The sequence below is a fragment of the Glycine soja genome, chromosome 12 (genome assembly GCF_004193775.1).
Source record: "Glycine soja cultivar W05 chromosome 12, ASM419377v2, whole genome shotgun sequence".
NCBI classification, from domain to species: Eukaryota; Viridiplantae; Streptophyta; class Magnoliopsida; order Fabales; family Fabaceae; genus Glycine; species Glycine soja.
Genome location: NC_041013.1, coordinates 22,558,988 through 22,581,076, shown reverse-complemented (window position 1 = coordinate 22,581,076; position 22,089 = coordinate 22,558,988). Strand labels below are relative to the sequence as shown.

At 34.6% G+C, this 22,089-nt stretch overlaps 1 protein-coding gene across 3 annotated transcripts; it reads right to left on the bottom strand.

Annotated features, from left to right (window-relative positions):
- Window positions 1-803: 803 nt before the first annotated feature.
- LOC114380387 (WD repeat-containing protein 44-like) lies at window positions 804-11,151 on the bottom strand. 3 transcript variants are annotated; one of them, XM_028339409.1, is made up of 8 exons: window positions 9,253-11,151; window positions 6,699-6,789; window positions 5,967-6,124; window positions 5,826-5,877; window positions 5,638-5,720; window positions 5,376-5,469; window positions 3,249-3,304; window positions 804-1,282 (listed from the first exon to the last, which is right to left on the bottom strand). In XM_028339409.1, the coding sequence occupies exons 1-7, from the start codon at window positions 10,843-10,845 to the stop codon at window positions 3,258-3,260; spliced, it is 2,118 nt and encodes a 705-aa protein (XP_028195210.1). In that variant the 5' UTR covers window positions 10,846-11,151; the 3' UTR covers window positions 804-1,282; window positions 3,249-3,257. The 3 variants fall into 3 exon arrangements, with proteins under 3 accessions (XP_028195210.1, XP_028195208.1, XP_028195207.1); XM_028339407.1 differs by having other exon boundaries at window positions 3,262-3,304; XM_028339406.1 differs by lacking the exons at window positions 804-1,282; window positions 3,249-3,304 and adding an exon at window positions 3,680-4,859.
- Window positions 11,152-22,089: the final 10,938 nt, after the last annotated feature.

Genomic DNA, 22,089 nt, shown 5'->3' with positions numbered 1-22,089 from the left:
AGGTCCAATGTGCAAACTCAACCTTGCATTTAAAAAGGCGAAGAATTATTTTCATCCATTAATGTGTTCTTAAAAAAACCAATAAAGATTAACAATTTTCATACCTATTAGTTGTAGTGTTTCCTAGATGCATCACTTTATTCGTCCATGTTGTTACAAATCTTTGTCTGTGGGGAATCAACCATGTTTGTTTGACATAGTCAACAAACATTGGTCATGATGAGCAAAAAATTTCAAACTTCGTAAGACAATCGTCATACTCTATCTCGGTAAGACAATCCACAAGACTCCCTCATGCTTTCATCATATAGTCCCATGTGATTTTTTGACCCACAAGGGTTTTACATTTTGCCTTAACATTCTTATCAATGTGAAACCGACACAACAAGTTAGTTGACTTTAGGAACATAATTTTCACTGCATTCATTAATGTTGAATCTTTGTCAGTAACAATGAATTGAGGGAGTGCATCACTTCTCATAAAAATACCTCTAAACTATTCAAGAACCTAGACAACATTGTTTATACGTTCGCCTTCCAAATAGGCAAATGCAGCTGAAAATTTTATCCTAGTAGGTGTCACACCAACAATGTCAAGTAAAGGGAGTCTATATCTGTTTGTTTTATATGTATTATCTTTGAGGAATACCAAATGGCATACATTGCTTAATTTTGCTGCATCCGAATGTGTCCAAAATATATCATGTACAACATCTTCATCCTTCAGTCTATGTCAATGAATATACATATCACGTTTAAGTAGCTTTATCAATTGTTGTATTTCAGTATTACTGCCTCTTATAGAAGAACAATATGAATATCTTGCATTGTAGACTTGCTTCATTGTTGTACAATTGTTGGCATTGTGGTCCTTTAAAGTGAGAATAATATTCTTTGGTTTGACCATTGACTTTGTCATATCACAAAGAATAATCTTTTCATCCTTAGTTAGTCGACCAACATATGAATATCCACTCAATGACTTAGCCAATGCATGATTATGAGTCCCACATATTAAGTTGACCATCCACCCTTCACATCCCAGGACTGGTTTCACTTGTAACTTAAAAGGACCACAACATTTTCTAGTGTTAGTCACCGTCCGTACTAAATCTTTCTTGTATGCTTTATACTTTCCACTTCTCTCACAACCAATTAAAACAAATGATGTCCTTTCTCTCTTTCCAGTTGATGTGTCAGACCTCATTATCACAGCCATAAAACCAATACCATACACAACAGTATGAGCCCATTGCAATACGTTCTCACGGGTAGGAACCACCTACAAAAAGGACAATACATGTTTGGTCTTGTTAGGACATTCATTTGATTACTTTAACCAAATAGAAAATCATATCAATACGTAAGAAGTATTGAAGGCATAAGAACAATCAACAAAACAATCAATATTTTCAACCACAACAGCTTCCTCTACCATGTCTTCATTCATATTAATTTCTTCAAACATAATGCTCTCATATATCCACTCATTTTTGTCCATCTTAACAAAACATTAAAAACAAAAAAATAATAATGACAAACTAAGGAAAATTAATGAAATTCGATATGTATAGCCTATATGGATTGACATATAATAATTGATACTTGTGTATACATATAATAATATTTTATTTATTAATAAAATATATTCATTGTTATTACTTTTAATTAATTCTAATTATTTAAAAAAAATCTATATTTTTAAAAACTTCAATGTAGAAATTTATTTTAAAATCTTCTACACTTGAGAAAAAGTATCAATGTAACAATGAAAGATACTACTGTAACATTTAACATTTATGTAAATATATAAATAAATATGTTTTTTTAAGATATAGTATAACACAATTTTATTATTTTTTTTGCTACATGAAATCTTTTTGTTTATACATACAATTGGTTTTTTTTACTAGTAAAAATCTATAAAAAAAACTATTCAAATGTATACTAATATAGTAATATATTACATTGAAATTGATAAGCGCACACACACACATTAATGATTTATATCTAAATTTACATGTTTGATTATTATTTTAAATATATTATAAATAACTACTTTAATACTTTTATATATTTAAAAATCAATATAAAAATTTATTTTCAAATTTTCTACACTTGAAAAAAACTATTTATATAAATATTTAATGTTATTAATGTAATAATATTTACACAAATATATTAATAAATAAAACTTTTCTTATACAATATGACCTATTTTTGTTATTTAACTAATTTTTTTAAAATTTTTTACAGATTGACAATCTGTGTGGCCCATACGGTCAATTTGTATGGACTATACGAATCGGTATTTCACAGATGTAAAAAACTTACCTCCGTCGTTGTCACCACAACACCCACCACGACGACAATGACGAAGTCAATGCAATAGGTAACTAACCATCACAACAATGCAGCTAACAAATCACCACTAGCCAATCACCACTAGCCAACAGAAGGAGGAGTTCAACGAAATAAGAAGAAGAAAGTGAATGGTGTAAGAAGAAATGGAAAACGGAAGGAAGGAAGAAGAAGTACAAAAGGGCAATGTTGGAACTAAAGAAAATTTGCTGGGTGTATTTGAGATTCGGAAGAAAATCCTTGAGATTTTTTAAGGTTGAGACTGGAGTAAACTATGGGTTAGTTGATTTTGTAAGGCTGGTAACAATTCATAACCATGGCTACTGAATTATTTAGTAAATTAGACAAACCTCCCCGGGAGGTTTAAAGAAATTAAATGTCTCTCATTTTTTAAAACCTATACAAAACTTTCCTAAAATTTAAGAGAATTATACACATGCCTCTTCCATTTTTAAAATATATCTAGATTTAATGTTATTATTGCCGGTATGAAGTTGGTTCAAGTGATTTTATGTGTTGGATCAAGTGATTTTATGTGTTGGATCATTGATAATTTGATTGGGGTAATTTCATTTTATTTCTGAAACCTATAATTGATTTGGCTAATGGGTTTACAAAAATGGGATTAGTTCAATGATTTCATTGCTCATTGTTGTGTTCATTTACTGTTAAAATTTTCTATTTGCTCACGTTGAACAACAATTACTACTGAGAGTGGAATATGCATTAAACTTGCCTTAAAAGGTGAGATTGAGATGAAACAAACATCCTCTTAAGTGTGGTATCAACCTAAGTTACCCAACATAATTATCCAATAATGATAATGGGAATAGAAGTGAAATCTAGGAGTTCAAAACCCGAAATCGTTACAAGAAAGAAAATTTTACCTAATCTCTTTACCTGATCACTGTCGTGGACCCGAATGTTAGTCTCCGTTTTATACCTAGTCAAAGACCGAAAAAGTTTGTATCAGCGTTAGCCAAACTCCACGTGACCTTTTTATGTATTCATTTCAAATGAGTTGTGACCAGTATACAAAAGAATCCTAAAAGAACAGGAAGCATACAGTAGTTTTAACAGTTAAAGCATATGATACGTCAACATACTTACATGTTGGTATACTTGAGTTAACTATGATTTTTGAGTTTCTATACTTAAATTAGAATTTCAGCAATAATGTTGATGCCGACCAAAGGAACGAAACATTTAATTTTCCATTTCTAGGTTATGAATACGCCAGATTAAACAGCAATAGTCAAGAGCTTCAGCCGCTAAATAGCATGGCAAACAAAGCATGTTAAGTCAGAAAACTGATCAATTTTAGACAAGTTTCGAGTTTTCTTCTGTTATACAAAAACCCTCTGAAATGTTCAACGGATAATTTTCTAGAATGAACATGCCCTAGTCGCTGAAGCACTTTGCCATGCTGTTTTATTGAAATTAATTCCACTGAACAAGAAATTGAATTACATAACAAGACTACTATTAACAAATGTAAAAGAATAATCATTTGTAATTCAACAAGCTTTTCCCATGCCCGTTAATCTCTACATTTTCCCATTACAATAAATCCACTGGTTTCCAAATTCCAGGTGTACCTTCTTTTTCTTTTCTCTTTTGTTCACTTCTTTTTCCCCATTTTTTTTCTTTTTCTCTTTTGTCCCCTAAATGCTTGATTGAAATGGCAACATATCTCATCAGATAAGCAAAAGAACAACAAACAAATGGAACTCCCTTTATACTGTATCTCACCCAACACCTCTGTACAAGTCCTCTCACCAACTTAATGGAGAATGTGCTAGTCAACAACACACAGCCCTAACCCCACCCCTTTACTTTTCTTCTGAGTTCATGTCTTCAACTCATTATCCCATGCTCATTGGCACAAATTTTCATCACCTCTTATATACCAAGTGGCAATCCAAAATTTTGGAAAATCTTAATTTCCCCTTGAAGGCCGGCAGTTACAATCACCATACCCCAGGCTGACATGTTTTGATTCACCCCTTTAGATAAATCCACACTTACCTGAGGGCTTCGGTCCCTTGTAGTTAGAAGTTTTTCCTCAGGCCATGTCGCAGAAATTCTATCAAGAAAATAACTATCTGTAGCACTTGCAATGGTTCCATGAAGTGGACTGCTATTGCAACCTGAAGCAAATTGGGAACCCTCAGAACATAGATTTTCCTCTACAGGAGTAGGAGGATGATTGGCCGAAAAGACCTCATCCCCATCATCATCAAGCTCAGGTTCTTCTGCAAAATATGGATCATGCATCTCCCATGTATCATCCATACCTGGCCAAGGAATGGCCACTGACACATCTTTACAGTGAAAATGTTCATATGTGCTTGTCACAGCCACACCTTTACTCCTGTTAGGTCTGCAATCAGCTTCATTTTTCCAGATGTATACATGAGAATCCTCACTTGCTGAGACAACATATTTACCATTTGCTGTGAGGCAGGCAGAAATTTGGCTATTTGCATTCCGAAACCCTGGAAAAAGCTTGCATCATTTTACTCTGATATGGAAACCAGGATGGAAAGAAATAATCGGGAGAACTTACTTTCCATGAAAGACTTAGTACTAAATGACCACATTTTTCCTTTCCTCGTATCATTCAAATAAATTTACAAAAGTGTGTTTGTATGTAGAGAATATCAGGTGAGAGTATGAGAAGAACAAATCTTGATGATTTAGTCTTACATGGATGGTTTTTAAGTAAAATCAGTCTTGACCATTTATGTGTATTGTGAAAATTAAATTCTCTTGGGCTCTCACTTAATACACACTCTACACAGACACACGTATATTGGTCACTTATTCTCATTTTTTTTTGTCAGAAGTCATCTTCATATGTTTCAGAGCATTTATCATCTCAATAATAGTTTTATACTTTTATCATTGACAGCAGTAAAAATTCTCATCAGGTACCCAACAATGTTTACATACATTCACTTATTATGATATCATTAATAAAATTCATTTGATATAGAACTAAATATACCTACCTTTAAACTTATGAACCAAATCAACACCATCAACAAGTCGAATTCGAGAATCAGAAGAAGTGATAAGTACTTCTGATGAACTTCCAGGAACAAACTGTTCATAAAAATCAGTAGGGAACCAAGCACAAGCATTATTACCAGTCAAAGAAAAATTAAATAGTTGTTAAGTCATCAATAATTTGCCTTTATTTTATTTTTTTTCATTTTATCCCTTCAGATGTGCGGAAATCTAACACAACCCAGCAGTTAAACCATTAACTACCTGGAAGCCAGTAATTTTCTTGTGGTTCGATCTCTTTTTCCTGTTCTGCAAATTTATCTGACTTTTCTGCTGCAACTTATTTTCTGAATGAAATGGGAAAAAAATAATGATAATAATAACAATAATCAGTGGCCCTGCAATCATAAGAATAGTGTATATATAGTTAAAGAGAGTCTCACTGATGATACCAGATGAATAATATAAATGGCAGCGACCCTTGTATGTACCAATTAGCACACCCTGCAGAGACCAGAAAATATTATTGAATTTCGACCTGAAAATCCAACTTTTTCATGAAGATAAAAGATGCATATAAATGTTGAACCAACCTGACCATCAGGCGTATAACAAGCAGCAGTGACCATCTCATGTAAATCAGTCCAATCTACAACTTGTCGATCAGGAATGCTCCATATACGAACCTTAGCATCCAAAGATCCACTAATGAAGTATCTATCATCAACAGGATTAAACTGGATGCAAGTTACTGTGGCAGACAGAGAACACATTAAAGCAAAGGTATAATTAGCAAGGGGGGAAAAAGGGTTTGGGTGGGGTGGGTGGAGTGCAGGAATGTTTTTTTATTGCAAAATTTAAGTGACAACTGACATGTGAAAGATGTCAAAGAACTCTGGTATAATCTATATGTAGCAACAGAGAATTTTGATAAAAACCATGCCTCTGTCCATTAATATGGGTACCAATCCATGCACAAATGCTGACTAGGACTAGAATTAGATTGTATAAGGATAGTAGTCATACTGTGAATCCAATTCAAATTTGAGAAATGCCTAGCATCACACTCCCAAATACATTATTTCCAACACGATATTTACTATTAGCTGAAATTTATTGAAATTCACAAAATGATGATAAATTTCAACCAATAGTCATCTGTTGAAAAGTACAATAATAAGAGTGTATAGCTAACACAATTGCATGTACTCTGGCAATTATTTAATATTATTGTGCCAAAAGGAGTGGAGTGTAGTCTATAAACTCTATTCAGAATAGGGAAAAGCAAAGGAGCATTGCAAGATGTAATAGATGCATGTGCTCACCATAGTCACTGTGGGAAAAAATTTTCAGACAAGACTTGCTAGACAAATGCCACAGTCGCACTGTTTTGTCCATCGAAGATGAGAGCAAGCGCTGACCAAACAGAAAAACAAATACATTAAAGATAAACATATACATGGTTTAGTTTAAATTTTTAATGCACACAGCATGTCATTACAAATGTTTCAATTTTAGAGTCTCTAAATAACCAAATAAGCTCTTCAAAGACATCTTCGTAGCTTGCAATAATATGTCACTAAAATTTATTTTTTGCATTTAAATCACCCTGCACAGTACTCAGATCCAAATCCCAATACTACAACAGAGAACTTAGCAAATTAGAAACTGGTTAAAAAATGTTTAAATTCAAAATAGATTTAAAAATTAATATAAATTAGAACAAGTTTCTTTCTTTATTAATTTTTCTAATAATATATTTAGAATTTTTTATGAAACAATTCTACAGTGCAACTCTTCTTTATTCATAATTTAAAATCTTTAGAGAGGATTATTTCATTTTAATAAAATCTTGTTGGGATTTTTAAATTCCGGGGAATACTATGCAAGGATTTTATGAAAAATTAAAGGGAATTTTTTCAAATCTCTCAAATTTTTCTTCATACTTCAAAAGCCTGATCCATCAATTTTTTCTCTATTCATGCCCAATGGTAACTCCTCGAAGATGATAAAGGGTGTGAACTGTAAGCAGTGAGCTTAATGACAGTAATTCCCCAGTGAAGTTCCTGGTAATTCACTTCACTGCAGAAAAAAGTTGTCAGCTCTTGCCTTGGCACTGTTGATACAATGTACTAACCATGTTTAAGTTCTAAGAGTTTTAAATTGTTATTGTAACTTCTACAGCAGGGTGTAATAAAAATGTCCTATTTTAGCAAGCTTAAATATGTGGTCCCTGTAAGTTAGCGTTTTTTTTTTAGTCCTTGTAAGTTCATTTTTCTAATTTTAGCCCATGTAAGTTGGCACTTTTCCTATTTTGATTCCTGTCAGTTTTTTATTTATTTTTAGTCCTTGTAAGTTTTTGTTTTTTCAATTTATAGTCCCTTTAAGATTCCAATTTTTTCATTTATAGTCCCCATAAGTTTGTACTTACAAGGATCAAAAATGAAAAAACGCAAACTTACGGGGACTAAAAATGAGTAAAATATCTTACAAGAACCAAAACTGAAAAAACATAAACTTACAAAAACTAAAAATGAACAAAAAATTTTACAGGAACCAAAATTGAAAAATTACAAACTTAGAGGGACCACTAACATATTTAAGTCTATTTTAGCATGACCAAGTTCCCTCCCAACATAACAGCACCTTAAGCAAGTTACTGACCTGAATATATTATCTCAGCTTGTTAGGCAGCAAATCTAAATTCCCTTTACCTTATATTATAGCCATTATCTCTATACATCCCATTCGTTATAGTAATTTCAGGAAATTTGGATATATATTTATGGGGTATTCCACTATCAAAAAACATACCATTATAAAGAAATCATAACACATGTCATCCAGTTTTTTACAAGTTACCACTTTAAATTGTTTGTCAGCAAATTCCTTTCCAAGGAAGTCCTAGAATAACAATGCAACTTAGAAAATAAATAATTGTAGACCTATTATAATAAACTTAAAAAAAATTTGAAAACTTAACATCAATTTTCTAGGAATTAGGGGAAATAGATTCAGAAATCTTCTCACAGAGACAGAACTTCATCTAGTTCCTAAAATTCAAAATGTAATATTATGAGTTTATGTTTATGACTAAAGTAAGTAATCCCAAAACCTACAGTTAACAAAATTAGCAGTGTTCTAGTAGATAATCAACTAATACTTTCCATGATATGATGATATAATAACCAAACGACTAAACAAAAATAGTATCAGTCCTTCTAATATCAAAATTTTTGTTCCATTAAATGCATATTCAACAAAACAGCAAGTTTATAACACTGAATATTATATTCTAATGCAATTTAGAATCCTTTATCAGTCAGTTGTCACACGAGCCCATTCTGCGAATTAAAAACTGTACTATATATAATATGATCCAAGTCTTATCCCATTAGGTAAGGTCAACTAAATAGATCAATAGACACTATTGAGCTCTATAAAAAAAATCAAATTTTCAGTATAATAATCATTTAGAGTAATATCTTTTTAATGGTTTCTATTGGTTTTTGTAGTAGGTGTTACTATACCCCTTTTACTCTAACAATGTTTGATTAGGATCCACTTTCTCACCAGAGCCTCTACTTAGCGCTTGTTTGATTAGAACTCATACTCAATTTCTCACACCGTGGCACACATTCAAAGCTCAATAATTTTACCAATAAGTTGAAACGTCCAGCTATTTCCTCTTAAATGATTTTATCTGTTAACAGGACAAAATAGAAAAACTGATAACAACTTCAATGCATTATAGTGTTGCGAACATCATACCAACTAATGTCAACATATTCACTCAAAATAAACTTTATAAGTACAATCAGACATAGAACACACAAGTGGAATTACAGAATAACACCTATCTTCAAAATAGCAGCTAACCTGAGACTTGGACCAAGAAAGGTCAAGCACATCATGGAGATGGCCCTTAAAGGAGCAAACAGGTTTTTCAGTGAGTGCAAACACAGTTTCCGGCACCACTAACTGGTCCAAGCTCAACGATTTTCTGCTAACTGACAACCTCCCCCTTCTCTTCTTCTCCGAATTATTGTCCATGCCAGGAGATGAAGGCTCTGGCGACCCATTCACAAGAAACATGATGTTCAAATTCCCATCTTCCGGTTTCTCCACCAACAGCTCACCCTTCCTCTCTGACTCAAAAACCTGCCAAACATGGATCATGCAATCCTCACCCGCACTAGCAAGATACATCCCATCCAAACTAAACTTAATGCACCAAATGGATCCCTCATGAGCCTGAATCTTCGGGCTACTATAAAGCCCTGTAACCTCCTTAAATGACTTCCCATACTGCCTAACCCTCACTCTCTCACCCCCATGAACCAAACCACCACCATCCTGGCTATCATCTGTGGCTGAACTCGACCTCCGGCCACCCGCCTTCTCTGACGACGACGTATCCCTCTCATCCCCACTCCGCCTCTCTTTCGGACCCACCACAACACTCTTCAAACTCATAAACTTAAACCAGCCCCCTTTCCTCTTCACCTTGCCACCATCCCCCTCATCACCACCACCACCACCAACACCACCACCACCACCATCACCATCCACACCCTCCCCATTACCACCTTCCTCCACATTCTGCCTCCTCATGAGCTCCTGAACAATCGGTGAATGCCCCACCGTCATCTCGAACTCCTCCACTGTCAGACGCCTCCCAGTGCCCACCTCCTTCACCTCATTCCACACCCCATCCTCCTTCACCACAAACTCCTTCCCATTATCCAAATCCCTAATCGTACACGCTTGCACAGTTTCATCAACCACATTACTGACATTGACATTACCCTCCCCAATTCCGCCACCACCATCATCATCCTCATACACACTCACACAAATCCTATTATTACTCACACAAACAGAACCACCACGACCACGATTATTACTATTATTATTATTATTATTATTATTATTATTATTATTATTATTATTATTATTATTATTATTATTATTATTTACTAGAAAACCGTCGTCATTGTCGTGGATTGGAACAACCGAGGACTTGCAATGCTTGGTGCCGCGATCCGCGGTGTTGTCGGATTTCGATCGGGGAATCGTGGCGGCGGCGGTGGTGGAGAAAGTGTCGGTGCAATGGTGAGAGGAGGCTGATCGGGGGATTGCGGCGGAGGATGGCGGCGGTGCGGGGAGGCCGAACTGGCGGAGGAGGCGGGAGCGGCGTTCGGAGAGGGAGGAGGGTTCGGAGATCCAGGCGTCGTACTTGCACATAGTTGGAAAAGGAAATTGTGGGAGGGCATTGAGGGAGGCAATGTTTTTGGTGGCGTTAGTGTCGTTGTGGTGAGTGAGGGTGTCGTTTTGGGGAGTGGGAGTGTCGTCGTCGGAGGTGGAGGTGGAGCAGGAAGAAGAGGAGAGTAAACGGTCGTTGGAGTCCTGGAAAAAGCAAGACTCGGTGTCGTCTTCTTCGTGGTCGTGGTCCACGGCTTCTTGGGTCATGGCTTACGGGGCATTCCCATTTGGATCAACCAACCCGAAGAAGGAGATGGGAATGGGTCGGATCGTTAAACGGATCTATGTCCGTGGAAGAGTGAGGAATGCGGTGAGAAAGAGTTTGTTTTGGTCTGAGTTAGATCCGATGAATGGTGCAGTGAGAATGTGAGAGATTGGGAAGAAAGGAAGGCCTGTGGGGTGAGTGGTGCTTGCTGGGTGGGTCCTGCTGTTGTGTTGTGGTGGGTTGGAGTAGGCAGTGCGTTTTTTGGGGGATGGGGGACTGGAGAGAGAAGATGCGTTTACGGAGAACTTTTTTCTTTATAAACCAAAATAAAAGACAAGCTATCAAGTAAATGCGAAGATAAATGTAATATTTTTTTTTTGTTACAAATCAAATCTCTTTGTTTTTTTACCATTTAAGGTATCACTAGTGTACATCACAAATTTAAACTTAAAGATCTATGATTAAGATAAAATAATCTCGTGCCAGTTGATCATCGCATTTAGTGGTAAAAATAAATATAATATACCTTTTCTTTATATTTTTAACAGTATGTAATTTAATTTTAATTAATAAAAATTGTCACTAATTATAAAAGGATTTTTGTAAATACTAATTGTTTATGTCCAAGGATGTTAGAGAGAGCCTAGTGTCTTTGAACATGAAGAGAGTCAAGCAACTCACCTTTATTTATAGTGATGTCCTCTAGTGGTCCTTTATATGTGTCATCTTGGCATTCGATCATGTAGGTCACATGTATGTGTACGTCCAATCTTGTCTATTTCATATTGGATGTAGGTGCATTATTGTGCATCCTTGATGTGTTAAAGATGTGGTTTGTAACACCCTAGACAAATCACATCAGAATAAGAAAGATTCAGAGGTTGTGCAAGTATAAAAGAAACTCACTAGTATTATCAATACCAACAAGAAGCTTTTACTTTTCGGTAGTTTATCTCTTAAAGAACTCCACTATTAAGTGTGTTTAGCTTGGAATAGTTATGGGATGAATGACTTTTAAGGAAGTTTCTCAAAAAGCGTGTGAGTGAGGACAAAACACATTGAAAAATCTCATGTTGGTTTATGGGAACAGTCGTTGATTCTAAAAGCATCCGAAGCAAATTGTCAATGTCTCAAAAAGGATTATGGTTCTGACCAACAAGGAAGTTAAAGTGTCGTAGAGCGTGAGCCGCTGAGAAGTTGACTATCAGGAATATTATATAGTATGTTGTCGTCATGTCCCAAGAGTTATGAGGAGATACATACTTAATAGTGTAGAGACTATCCATGGAGAATCACTCGGCTATTGAAGTTGATTGATCATCGACAAAAGTTAATGATCAACACTCAAAGTAAAAAAGGCATTTAATGTGTCAGACTACTAGTTTATCCTTTTTGGAGTCAAGTTGGTCGGACAATCCACAATCCACCAAGCATTAAACATGTTATGTAAATACTTAAGTTGATATGTGTGAGTTAGTCTTTTGAGGAGTTGAGTTGGTCAGATGGTTCACTTACGATATTAAGTTAAAAAGAAATGTTAGGAACTACACTCTCTAACACACTCATTCAAATACACTCTCTCTTATTAGCTGAAATTTATTGAAATGAAAAAATTGAGTGGGTTGTTAGGAATTTTATAATTCCTAATTAATTAATATGAGTTGCATATTATATTATAACATTTATATTAGTTATTTACATTTAAATGGGTTCAATATAAAGTAATCTATTTAAGTGAGTCCATTAGACTGCCAGAAAAATTGATATGGACTTAATGAGCGAAAATTAGTTTGGCCTATTAGGAGATAATGGGAACCCTAATAGGTTTAAAACATAAGGCATGTTTATGGTCCCTTATACACTAAATCAATAAACAGTTTCTCCTCTCCCCATCTGAAGAGAAAACAAAGGTCCCATAAGGAAGAAAGTGATTTGGTTGAGGAATGTCATTAAACCAATTGTTCATGATCACTGTCAGATTCCGTTGCGTGTTAATGAAGCTCTCTATGGATCCAGTTATTCCTTACAACCTCTTGATAATCTGACATAATGTGTTTTGGTGCTTATTTGGTATTTTATAAGGTTTATTGAAAATTCTCAACATGGGTCTCATGTCATATTTAATGACCCTCTCTCCTAATTTTATAAATTTTAATAAATTTTAACCAATTAAAGAAAATATGTTTGAATGAGTGTGCTAATGACAATTTTTCAAGCACTCCTCTTAAGTTAATTTAATTTGGGCATAATGGCCAAATTGACTCAATTTTAAATATTATGGGACCTAGTTAAACTTTAAATTAATAGTGGGTTGAAATTGAACAAAATAAATAAATAGCAAGACAAAAAATAATTAACCCAAAATATTCAAATAAATGTTTTGTCTAGAAATCCTATTTTTACTAATTATCTTTTTATTAATTAAATCTTTTCTAAAATCATATTTTTATTTTTAGATATGAATTTAATTCGTTATCTTTTTCTAACTACACCGTGGTCCCTTTTCAAGTTCTTAATTTTAGTACATTAAGAAAAATTATGACCATCAAAACCAACGCAATTAATAGAAAAAGGACAACATTTAAATTACAAAAGAAATAAAAGAATTAAATTGATAGAAAAAAAAACTAAAACTTAAAAATAATACACACTTGAACCTATACGCTTATTTTGGGATTGTTTAAATAGGAAATTAAGTTAAAGTTTTAATGAAATCTGATAAAAATGACAAGTCAATATATTATTGAAACTAAGGTAGTGTTTGGTTTATTAATATTTGGGTGTATTTGAAATGAAAATTTTAAAAATTGGTGTGGGTCTCACACTTCTACACTCTACTTTAAGTCAAATATTTTTCCTCTTTTTATCTCAATTCACTTTCACACTTCTTTCATTCCTTTAAATCAAACTCATCCTAAATTACAATATTCAAATTATAGTGAAGATTATAATCACCATGTCTAGCTCAGTTTATTTAGTAATGTGCCTATAGGGGTGGGAATAGGTCAGGTCAGGCTTTAAAAGGCCTGAGCCTAGCCTACAATAAATTTTTGAGGCCTGAGTCTGGCCTATAGCCTATCAGAGGCTTTTATTTTGGCTCGGTCTGACCTTTTTAAAAGCTTGGTCTGGCCTGGCCTGATAGCCTTTTTAAAAGTCTTCTTTACACTAAATCTTTAATATTCCTATGCTCTGGAGTAGGAAACGTAATAGTAAAGTTAAAGGAAAGGAAAAGGAAACGTTAACAGGAATAGGAAAAAGCCAATCAAAATAATGAGGAATATGAAGGGGCACATGACTGACATCTAAATTGTAATTAAAGTCTTACTTGATTATAGGAATGAAAGTTATGGAACAGTAATGTGTAATCAAAGTCTGCTAGTTTAAAAAAAAAATAATTGTACCCAAAAAATAATATAAGTATAAATTGGTACAAAAAAAAATATAAGTATATATATATAGGTCGGTCTATCTGGCTTATAAGGCTTTTTAATAAGCCTAAGCCTAGTCTATTTAATTTAATAGGCTTTTAAAAAAGTCTGAGCCTAACATTTTAATTAAATAGGTCAGTTCAGGTCAGGCTTTATGTAGGTCAGGTCGTAGGCCCCTGTAAGTCAGCCTGACCTATTCTCACCCCTATGCGCCTAAGTTGTTTTAAAATATTCTATGCAAGACTGCACATGTCATATCTTATAAATTATCCTTTTTTTTTAACTAATTTTGATTGCATATTGATTATGATTATTTGAAGAAAAAATGATCTATTATCTATTTTTTTTATGGGTTCACCTCTTTATAATTTCTTTCTTCCCACCAAAATATAATAACTAATTGTGCAAGAATTATATTATTCCGGATTCAAATATAAGAAGAAGAAGAAAAATTTAATTTTACGCTAATTAATTTACATATGGTTGGCCCCTACACCTAATCATGCCATTTGTTATTGCCATGAACTTGTTCTAGAATTTCTCTATAATTCAGGGTGCCTTAGGTCGTTGTACTAAGTGTCATCTCTGCTATATAATTACTATACATAAACCCTCTTTCTTCTTCTTGGTATGTGAAACTTGTACTTTATTCTAAAGCTAAACAATTTTGGAGTTCCTTGGGATTTAAATCAATCTTTCTTCAAGAGTTAGGGGATACTCCAAAGGAATTTGGATTCTCTCTTGTAAGGATGACATGACCTTTGAGCTTGTTCACACTATGCAACAATCAATCATTAATCTTTGAAAGTTTCAAAAGGTTTTTTTTTTCATATCACTCACAAGCCTTGGTTAATGCCTTCTCTTGAAGCGGACTCGTAGATCTTAAATCTATTGGTGGTCATTTACATGGCAAAAAAACACTCAACGCGGAGTTTATGTGAGGGGGGAAAAACTTGATCATTATATGGCCAACACTGACAAACAAATTCTTTTTCAACACCCCTTTTGGGAGCCTTAACCCCTATAATTTCAATCTCAACCCCTCCTTTATAATGAATTTCTTTACATCCTCTAGTGCAATATCTCCATCCTTTCACGTTCAGGCGGCCTAAACAACCCACCCACAATATAGGGATCTTGTTTCTAGAACCTGTTGGGAAACAAAAGGTAATTTCATATATAAACATAAAGGACTATGATTCAACTAGAAGCAAGAATTAGAAGTGTCCATCATTAACTTTAAAACCATTTTTTTTATCTAACATGATTCAACTTGAAAAATTACTCCCATGACAATATGATAAAGTGTTTACCTAAGAAGGTATGCTTTTGTTCCAAAAGTCGAGAGACAATTGGATTAAATTTAGGAATAAAAATACCAAAATTTTCCATACACATAATTATTAGGATACATAAGAATAAGATATCATATCTTTTTCGTTAATGACACTTAGTGTTCTAGTGCGGTCACTCAAAACATTGAAGCTCAATCTTTTTTATATGAAAAAACTCATCAAGTAATATCAAGTGTGGTCCCCTCAACTTAGCTTCAAGTAATTTTTAGGATTAAAGACAACCTTTATGATTTGCTCACCAAACTTGTTAATGTGAAGGAGATTAGAGGTGTAATGTTTTCTATGAATTAATCTATATAAAGCTTTAGGTCTAGATGAGTTCTAACTCATCTTATTCTAGAAATTTTGGCTGATTATTCATAATGAAATGAAGGATCTTGTAGCTAGTGCTTTCTCTATAGGATTTATTATCCCATAACTTGATGAAACTCTGTTGCTCCTATACCAAAGGTTGATATTCTTACTACTCTAATAGAGTGTAGGATTATTAGTTTTTTGCAATGTTCTCTTGAAGCTCATATCTAAAGTGTTGATTTAGTGTATTCGTCTACATCCAGATTCTATCATTTACCCCCTCCAAAGCAACTCTATCCTTAATCGTGGGACATGTGACAATGGAAAAGTGATACTTGTTCACCTTATTTTGGGGTGGATGGAAGAGAGAGATACAAAGAAAAAGAAAAAAAATAGATAGAGAAAATGATAAATACGATATATGATTTGATGGAAAAGGTAAAAAGAGATAGAGAAAAAAATGATGTGGAAATGAGTTGTAAGAGAGTAAGATGTATGAATATCAATACTCTTAGACAATGTCCTTATTGCTTAAGAGATTATTCACCACGCTTAAGAAAAAAAGGTAAATCTAGTTACATTTTATTAAAGATCAATTTTAAAAAAACTTATATACTTGAGTTGACTAGGAGTTCTTGTGTCCCACCTTGACTGAATTTAGCCTTCCCCCACAAATCAATGATCATATCATGAATTGTACCACTTATACTAATTTATCCTTGAAATGGAACAATGAAAGGCTTAATACTTATTATTGTCTTAGCCATTTGTATTGCTTAAAGTGCAAATATTTCTTTACTCGGTAAACATATTTGGACAATTTTGCATAAGCCACAAAAGCTTTGGGGTACAACTGTTATGCTCTAAATACTTTAGGAATAGTTTTTTCATGAATGCAACAGTAACTCTAGGAAGAGCTCTGGTGGGGAAGTAAATTTTCTGGTGTATAATGCACAAAAAAAACAACCTTTAGATTGATCTCATTCCATACTATTATGGTGCACCCTCCATATATATCTTACCACCACTTCTTTTCTCCCTAGCTACTCTGCCACTAACCACCGTTTGCTACCACCAAAGATGATTTTTGGCAAAGGTGCACCCTCCGCACAGAGAACAAAATCTTCATGGGTGTCAAATATGTCAAGGGAGGGGAACTCTTTGCCAAGGTTGCAAAGGGGAAGATGAAGGACGACATCTCCAGAAAGTGCTTTCAGCAACTCATTAGTGTCGTTGATTTCTGCCACGACCGTGATGTCACTCACCACGATTTGAAGTTAGAGAATTTTCTCCTCGAAGAGAATGAAGACCTTAAAGTCTCTGACTTTGGCCTGCCAGTGCTACCGAACTAGTGCAGATCTGAAGAGATACTCCTCACATTGTGCGACACGTCGGCCTATGTGGCACCAAAGGTTCTCAAGAAGAAGGGCTACGATGGGTCCAAGGCTAATATATGGTCTTCCGAGGTCATCTTCTTTGCTCTTCTTTCTAGGTATTTTCCCTTTCAAGGAGAGAATGTGATGAGAATTTATAGCAAGCCTTTTTCAAAGCTGATTTGAATTCCTCAAATGGATTTCCCCTAGGGCCAAAAGTTGATCTCTAATTTACTCACTATGGACCCACGAAAGAGGTATTCTATTCCTGACATCATGAAGGACCCTAGGTTTCAAATTGGGTTCATGAGGCCCATTGCTTTTTCCGTGAAGGAGTCAGTGGTGGAAGATAACATTGATTTCAATAGGGATGATGTTCCTAATGTGAATTGTAATAGCAATGGTGGTGGTAATAGCAACAAAAACGATGATGAGGAAGTGATTATGGTGTACCATTGCTGGAAATTGTCTTAGGTGGTGGTGAATGGTGGCAGAGTAGTCGGATAGAAGAAGAGAGGTGGTGATATGGTGTGGAGAGGGCACCATAATACCACGAAATGAGATCAATCTAAAAGGTTGTTATTTTTTGTACACCATACACAAGGAAATTTACTTTCCCCCTATAGCCTATGTCTTCAAACTTTATTATGAGAAGGCTTGATATTATTTGTCTAGGTTTTCAAATAAGAGTAGAAAATGGCGATGTATTAGTTTGGAATGATAATTGGTCGAAAGAGGGTCATCTATGTTGGTTGGTGGATTATGTGCATTTCCATGATAGTTATCTCCAAATTAAGGACGTTCTTGTAAATGAGATTTGGTAGTGGAATAATATAGCTATGCAAAATCTAATGAACATGAAGTTGAAAATGATGACATTAATTTCGGATAACACCCTAATAGTGTGTTTGGATGGGAAGATGAAAATAATATTGAGGAGAAATTTTGTACTTTTTTAATGGAATCCAAACCTTTTACACTCTAATTTAATTCAAAAGTTTCTCTTCTATTTTCATCCTTTAAACCAAACACACCATAATCATAAACCTACCAATGGAGTTTTTGCCACTACGGCCTCTACACATCTAAATTTTCCTACCAATGACTTAATCATAAACCTATTACTCATCTTATCTACACTAAAACTTGGACTAGAGTCGGGAAACTTTTGCTTACCAGAAAACATCAAACACTTCTTGTGATTATTCTATCAAGAATGCCTCCTACTAAGTACTAAAATTTGGACCATGCGACGGATAATTCTTATGACTTCTCTAATCCGGACTACAAAACTTGGTTACAAACACAAGTAACTCTTCATCATGGGTTGTTATATGCATGCGCATGTTGGTTCATATGGAGGGCTAAAAATGCAAAGATTTTCCAAGATCATACATAAACTTGTTGGTACACTATTAATGAGATCAAAGTCATACACAACATTATTATACTTGACATTCCAATCATATCCAAGGGGCATCTATTTCAAGCTCAATGTCAATAGAAGCTTTCCGAGAAATTCGAGGAATTCATACTATGACAATCTAATTCATGACTCAGGCAGCCAACGGCTGATAAGTTTCCTAGGATTTTGTGGTTTCACTACTAATTTCAATGTATAACTCATGGCTATTTACCAAGGACTTCTGCTAACTTAGAACAAAGGTTTTAGGTAGGTAGTATGTCAGTTTGATTCATTAACAACTTTGCTTTTGGTGCTTCAAGATTCCAATCCTCTACACTCGTTTGTAGTTATTATTAAAAAAATACAATCTCGTGAAGAACACATGGCAACTATATACATACAGAGTGGGAGACTCTTGTTCTAATTAGCTTGCTAAGAAAGGATCATCTTCTCAACAACCTTTGGTGTTATGTGACTATTGTTCATCCCAGTGTAGGCATTGTAAAAAAATGGAAAGAGGAGATGAAAATAATTTGGTTGTGTTTTCATTCAGAATCATAGAGACAATATATACACAAATACATATCTCTAATTAGATGATTCTGCTCTTATAACTCAACAATCTATTCCTACAATCAAGCCATTCTAATATGACTGACTGTGACCATATTTAAAGCAAGAATCATGGGATACAATTAACTCTCATAATAACAAGAATCATAGAATATTGACTTTCCTAACACTCCCACTCAAGTTGGAGACTGGATATCAAGAACTCCCAACTTGCGCTTCATTGTAAAAAAGGATTCCTTCCCTAGTGGTTTAGTGAACACATTGACAACTTGTTATGTTGAAGGAACATACTCAGTTGCAACTGAACCATCTTGAATTTTATCAAGAATAAAATTACAATCTATCTCTATTTGTCGAGTTCTTTCATGAAATATTGGATTAGACGCAATGTGAAGAGCTGCTTTGTTGTCACAACACAATACAACAGTGCTGCCCTTGAGTGCAATATCCCCAAATCCTTCAACAATGAACGTAGCTAAGACAACTGACAACATGCGTCTGTCATAGCTCTATATTCTGCTTCAGCTGATGATAGAGAAACTTTCTTTTGTCTTTTTGTTCGCCAAGAAATTAGAGAGGATTCCAAAAAAACACAATACCCTGTAGTTGATTTTCTAGATATTGGACAACCTCCCCAATCTGAATCACAAAAAGCACATAAAGATAAATCATTTTGGGAAGAGAAAAATAAACCTTGACCTGGATTGTTCTTTAGATACCGCAATATTCGCATGGCAGCTTCCATATGAGGTTTGCGAGGAGCATGGATGAATCTACTCAATATGTGCACTGAGTAGGTGATATCAGGACGAGTAACAGTCAAATAAATTAGGCGTCCTACAAGCCGTGTATATGGGGATGTATCTTTCAACAATTCTCCTTCACCTGACAATTTTACATTTTGCTCCATGGGAAAATTCAGAGGCTTAGCTCCCAAACATCCTCCATCTTTTAGAATTTCCAAAGCATATTTTCTTTGCAAAATGAATATACCTTTCTTTGACCGAGAAACCTCCATGCCCAAAAAATACTTCAAGTCACCCAAATCTTTAATCCGAAATTGATTATGCAAAAACTTTTTAAGAGCAATTATGGCATTGAGATCATTACAAGTTATGAGGATGTAATCAACATAGATCAATAAGGCAGTAAATGATTTGCCTTTCTTACATGTAAACAATGAATAATCTGCTTTTGATTGAATAAATCTAGCACCTTGAATAGCTATAGAGAACTTGGCAAACCATTGGCGAGAGGCTTGTTTTAATCCATATAAGGATTTGTTGAGGCGACACACAAGGTTCTCCCTCTGTCGCTGAAAACCAGGAGGAAGAGACATATCAATTTCTTCATAAAGATCTTTGTGAAGAAATGCATTGTGGACATCAAGTTGATGAAGTGACCAATTTTGAGCAGCTGCCAAAGCTAATAAACAACGTATTTGTAACCATTTTAGCAGTAGGTGAAAAGTGTCATGGTAATCAATCCCTTCAAGTTGTGTGTAACCTTTTGCTACTAACCGTGCTTTATAGCATTCAAGATCTGATTTGCACTTGATTTTGTAGACCCAACGACAACCAATAGCTTGCTTTCCAGGAGGGAGAGGTGTGAGAAACCAAGTATTATTGGCCTTTAAAGCAGCCAACTCAGATTGCATTGTTATTTGCCAATGAGATTGGGAAGCATCTTGTTCATAACATGTAGGTTCTACATCATTAGTAATAGTAACAATAAAGGATCTATGTTGTGGTGAGTAACAATCATATGAGATAAAATTCCAGAGAGGATATCATGTACCTTTACTTGGAAAAGATGACGAGAATGACAATGATTCGGGAGAACTTACTTGATTACAAACATAATCACTCAAGGCTATGGGGGGACACGAGCTCTTTGAGAATGACACAAAGGGGTTGTTGGAGAAGCAGTAGTGGCAGGGTTAGATTCTACATGTGTTGGCTGGATGGGTGAGGAATCTAAGACATAAATGGGTAGGACATAATTTGTTTTAGTTGGGGAAGGAGAAATGTATTCGTAGGGAATAATATCCTCGTGGAAAATAACATCACGACTAGTGAAGACTTTATTGGTTTCAATATCATATAATTTGTAAGCTTTCTGACCAACTGGATAACCAATAAAAACACATTTGGTGGCACGAGGAGCAAACTTATAGGGTACATGAACATTTGAAGCATAAGCTAGACATCCAAAAACTCTAAGGTGGGAATATGAGGGACTTTTTTTATAAAGTTTTTCGAAAGGAGTTTGGTGAGAAAGTATAGGTGTGGGCAACTTATTAATTATATGAATAGCATCGGAGATACATTCTGCCCAAAAGTGTTAAGGGAGATGAGATTGAAAACGAAGAGCTCGGGTTGACTCAAGGATACGTCTATCTTGCGCTCAACCACCCCATTTTGTTGAGATGTGTAAATGCAAGAATGTTGATAACTATTGCCCTGTTGGGAAAAAATCTCGCATAGAGAAAAACTCTCTTCCATTGTCAACCCGAATATTTGCTACTATAGTATTGAATTGGGTTTTCACATATGAGAAAAAATTGGTTAGAAATTTTTTTGTCTCACTTTTATGATGCATTAGAAAAACCCAAGTAAAACGAGAAAAGTCATCCACAATAGTCAAAAAATATTTTGCACCAGAAAGGGAAGGAACTTTGAAAGGCCCCCAAATATCACAATGTATTAATTCAAAAGGTTTATCAGAGGAAATTGAACTTTTGAAAGGCCCCCAAATATCACAATGTATTAATTCAAAAGGTTTATCAGAGGAAATTGAACTTGTGGAAAAAGGAAGC

Bases quoted from the DNA above. Each gene is read 5' to 3' on its own strand.
- LOC114380387 (XM_028339406.1), bottom strand. From the start codon at position 10,845: ATGACCCAAGAAGCCGTGGACCACGACCACGAAGAAGACGACACCGAG. The intron at 6,790-9,252 runs GTTAGCTGCTAT...CTGTTTGGTCAG, and splicing joins TTTCTTGGTCCAAGTCTCAG to CGCTTGCTCTCATCTTCGAT. The intron at 6,125-6,698 runs GTGAGCACATGC...TGTCTGCCACAG, and splicing joins TTTTTCCCACAGTGACTATG to TAACTTGCATCCAGTTTAAT.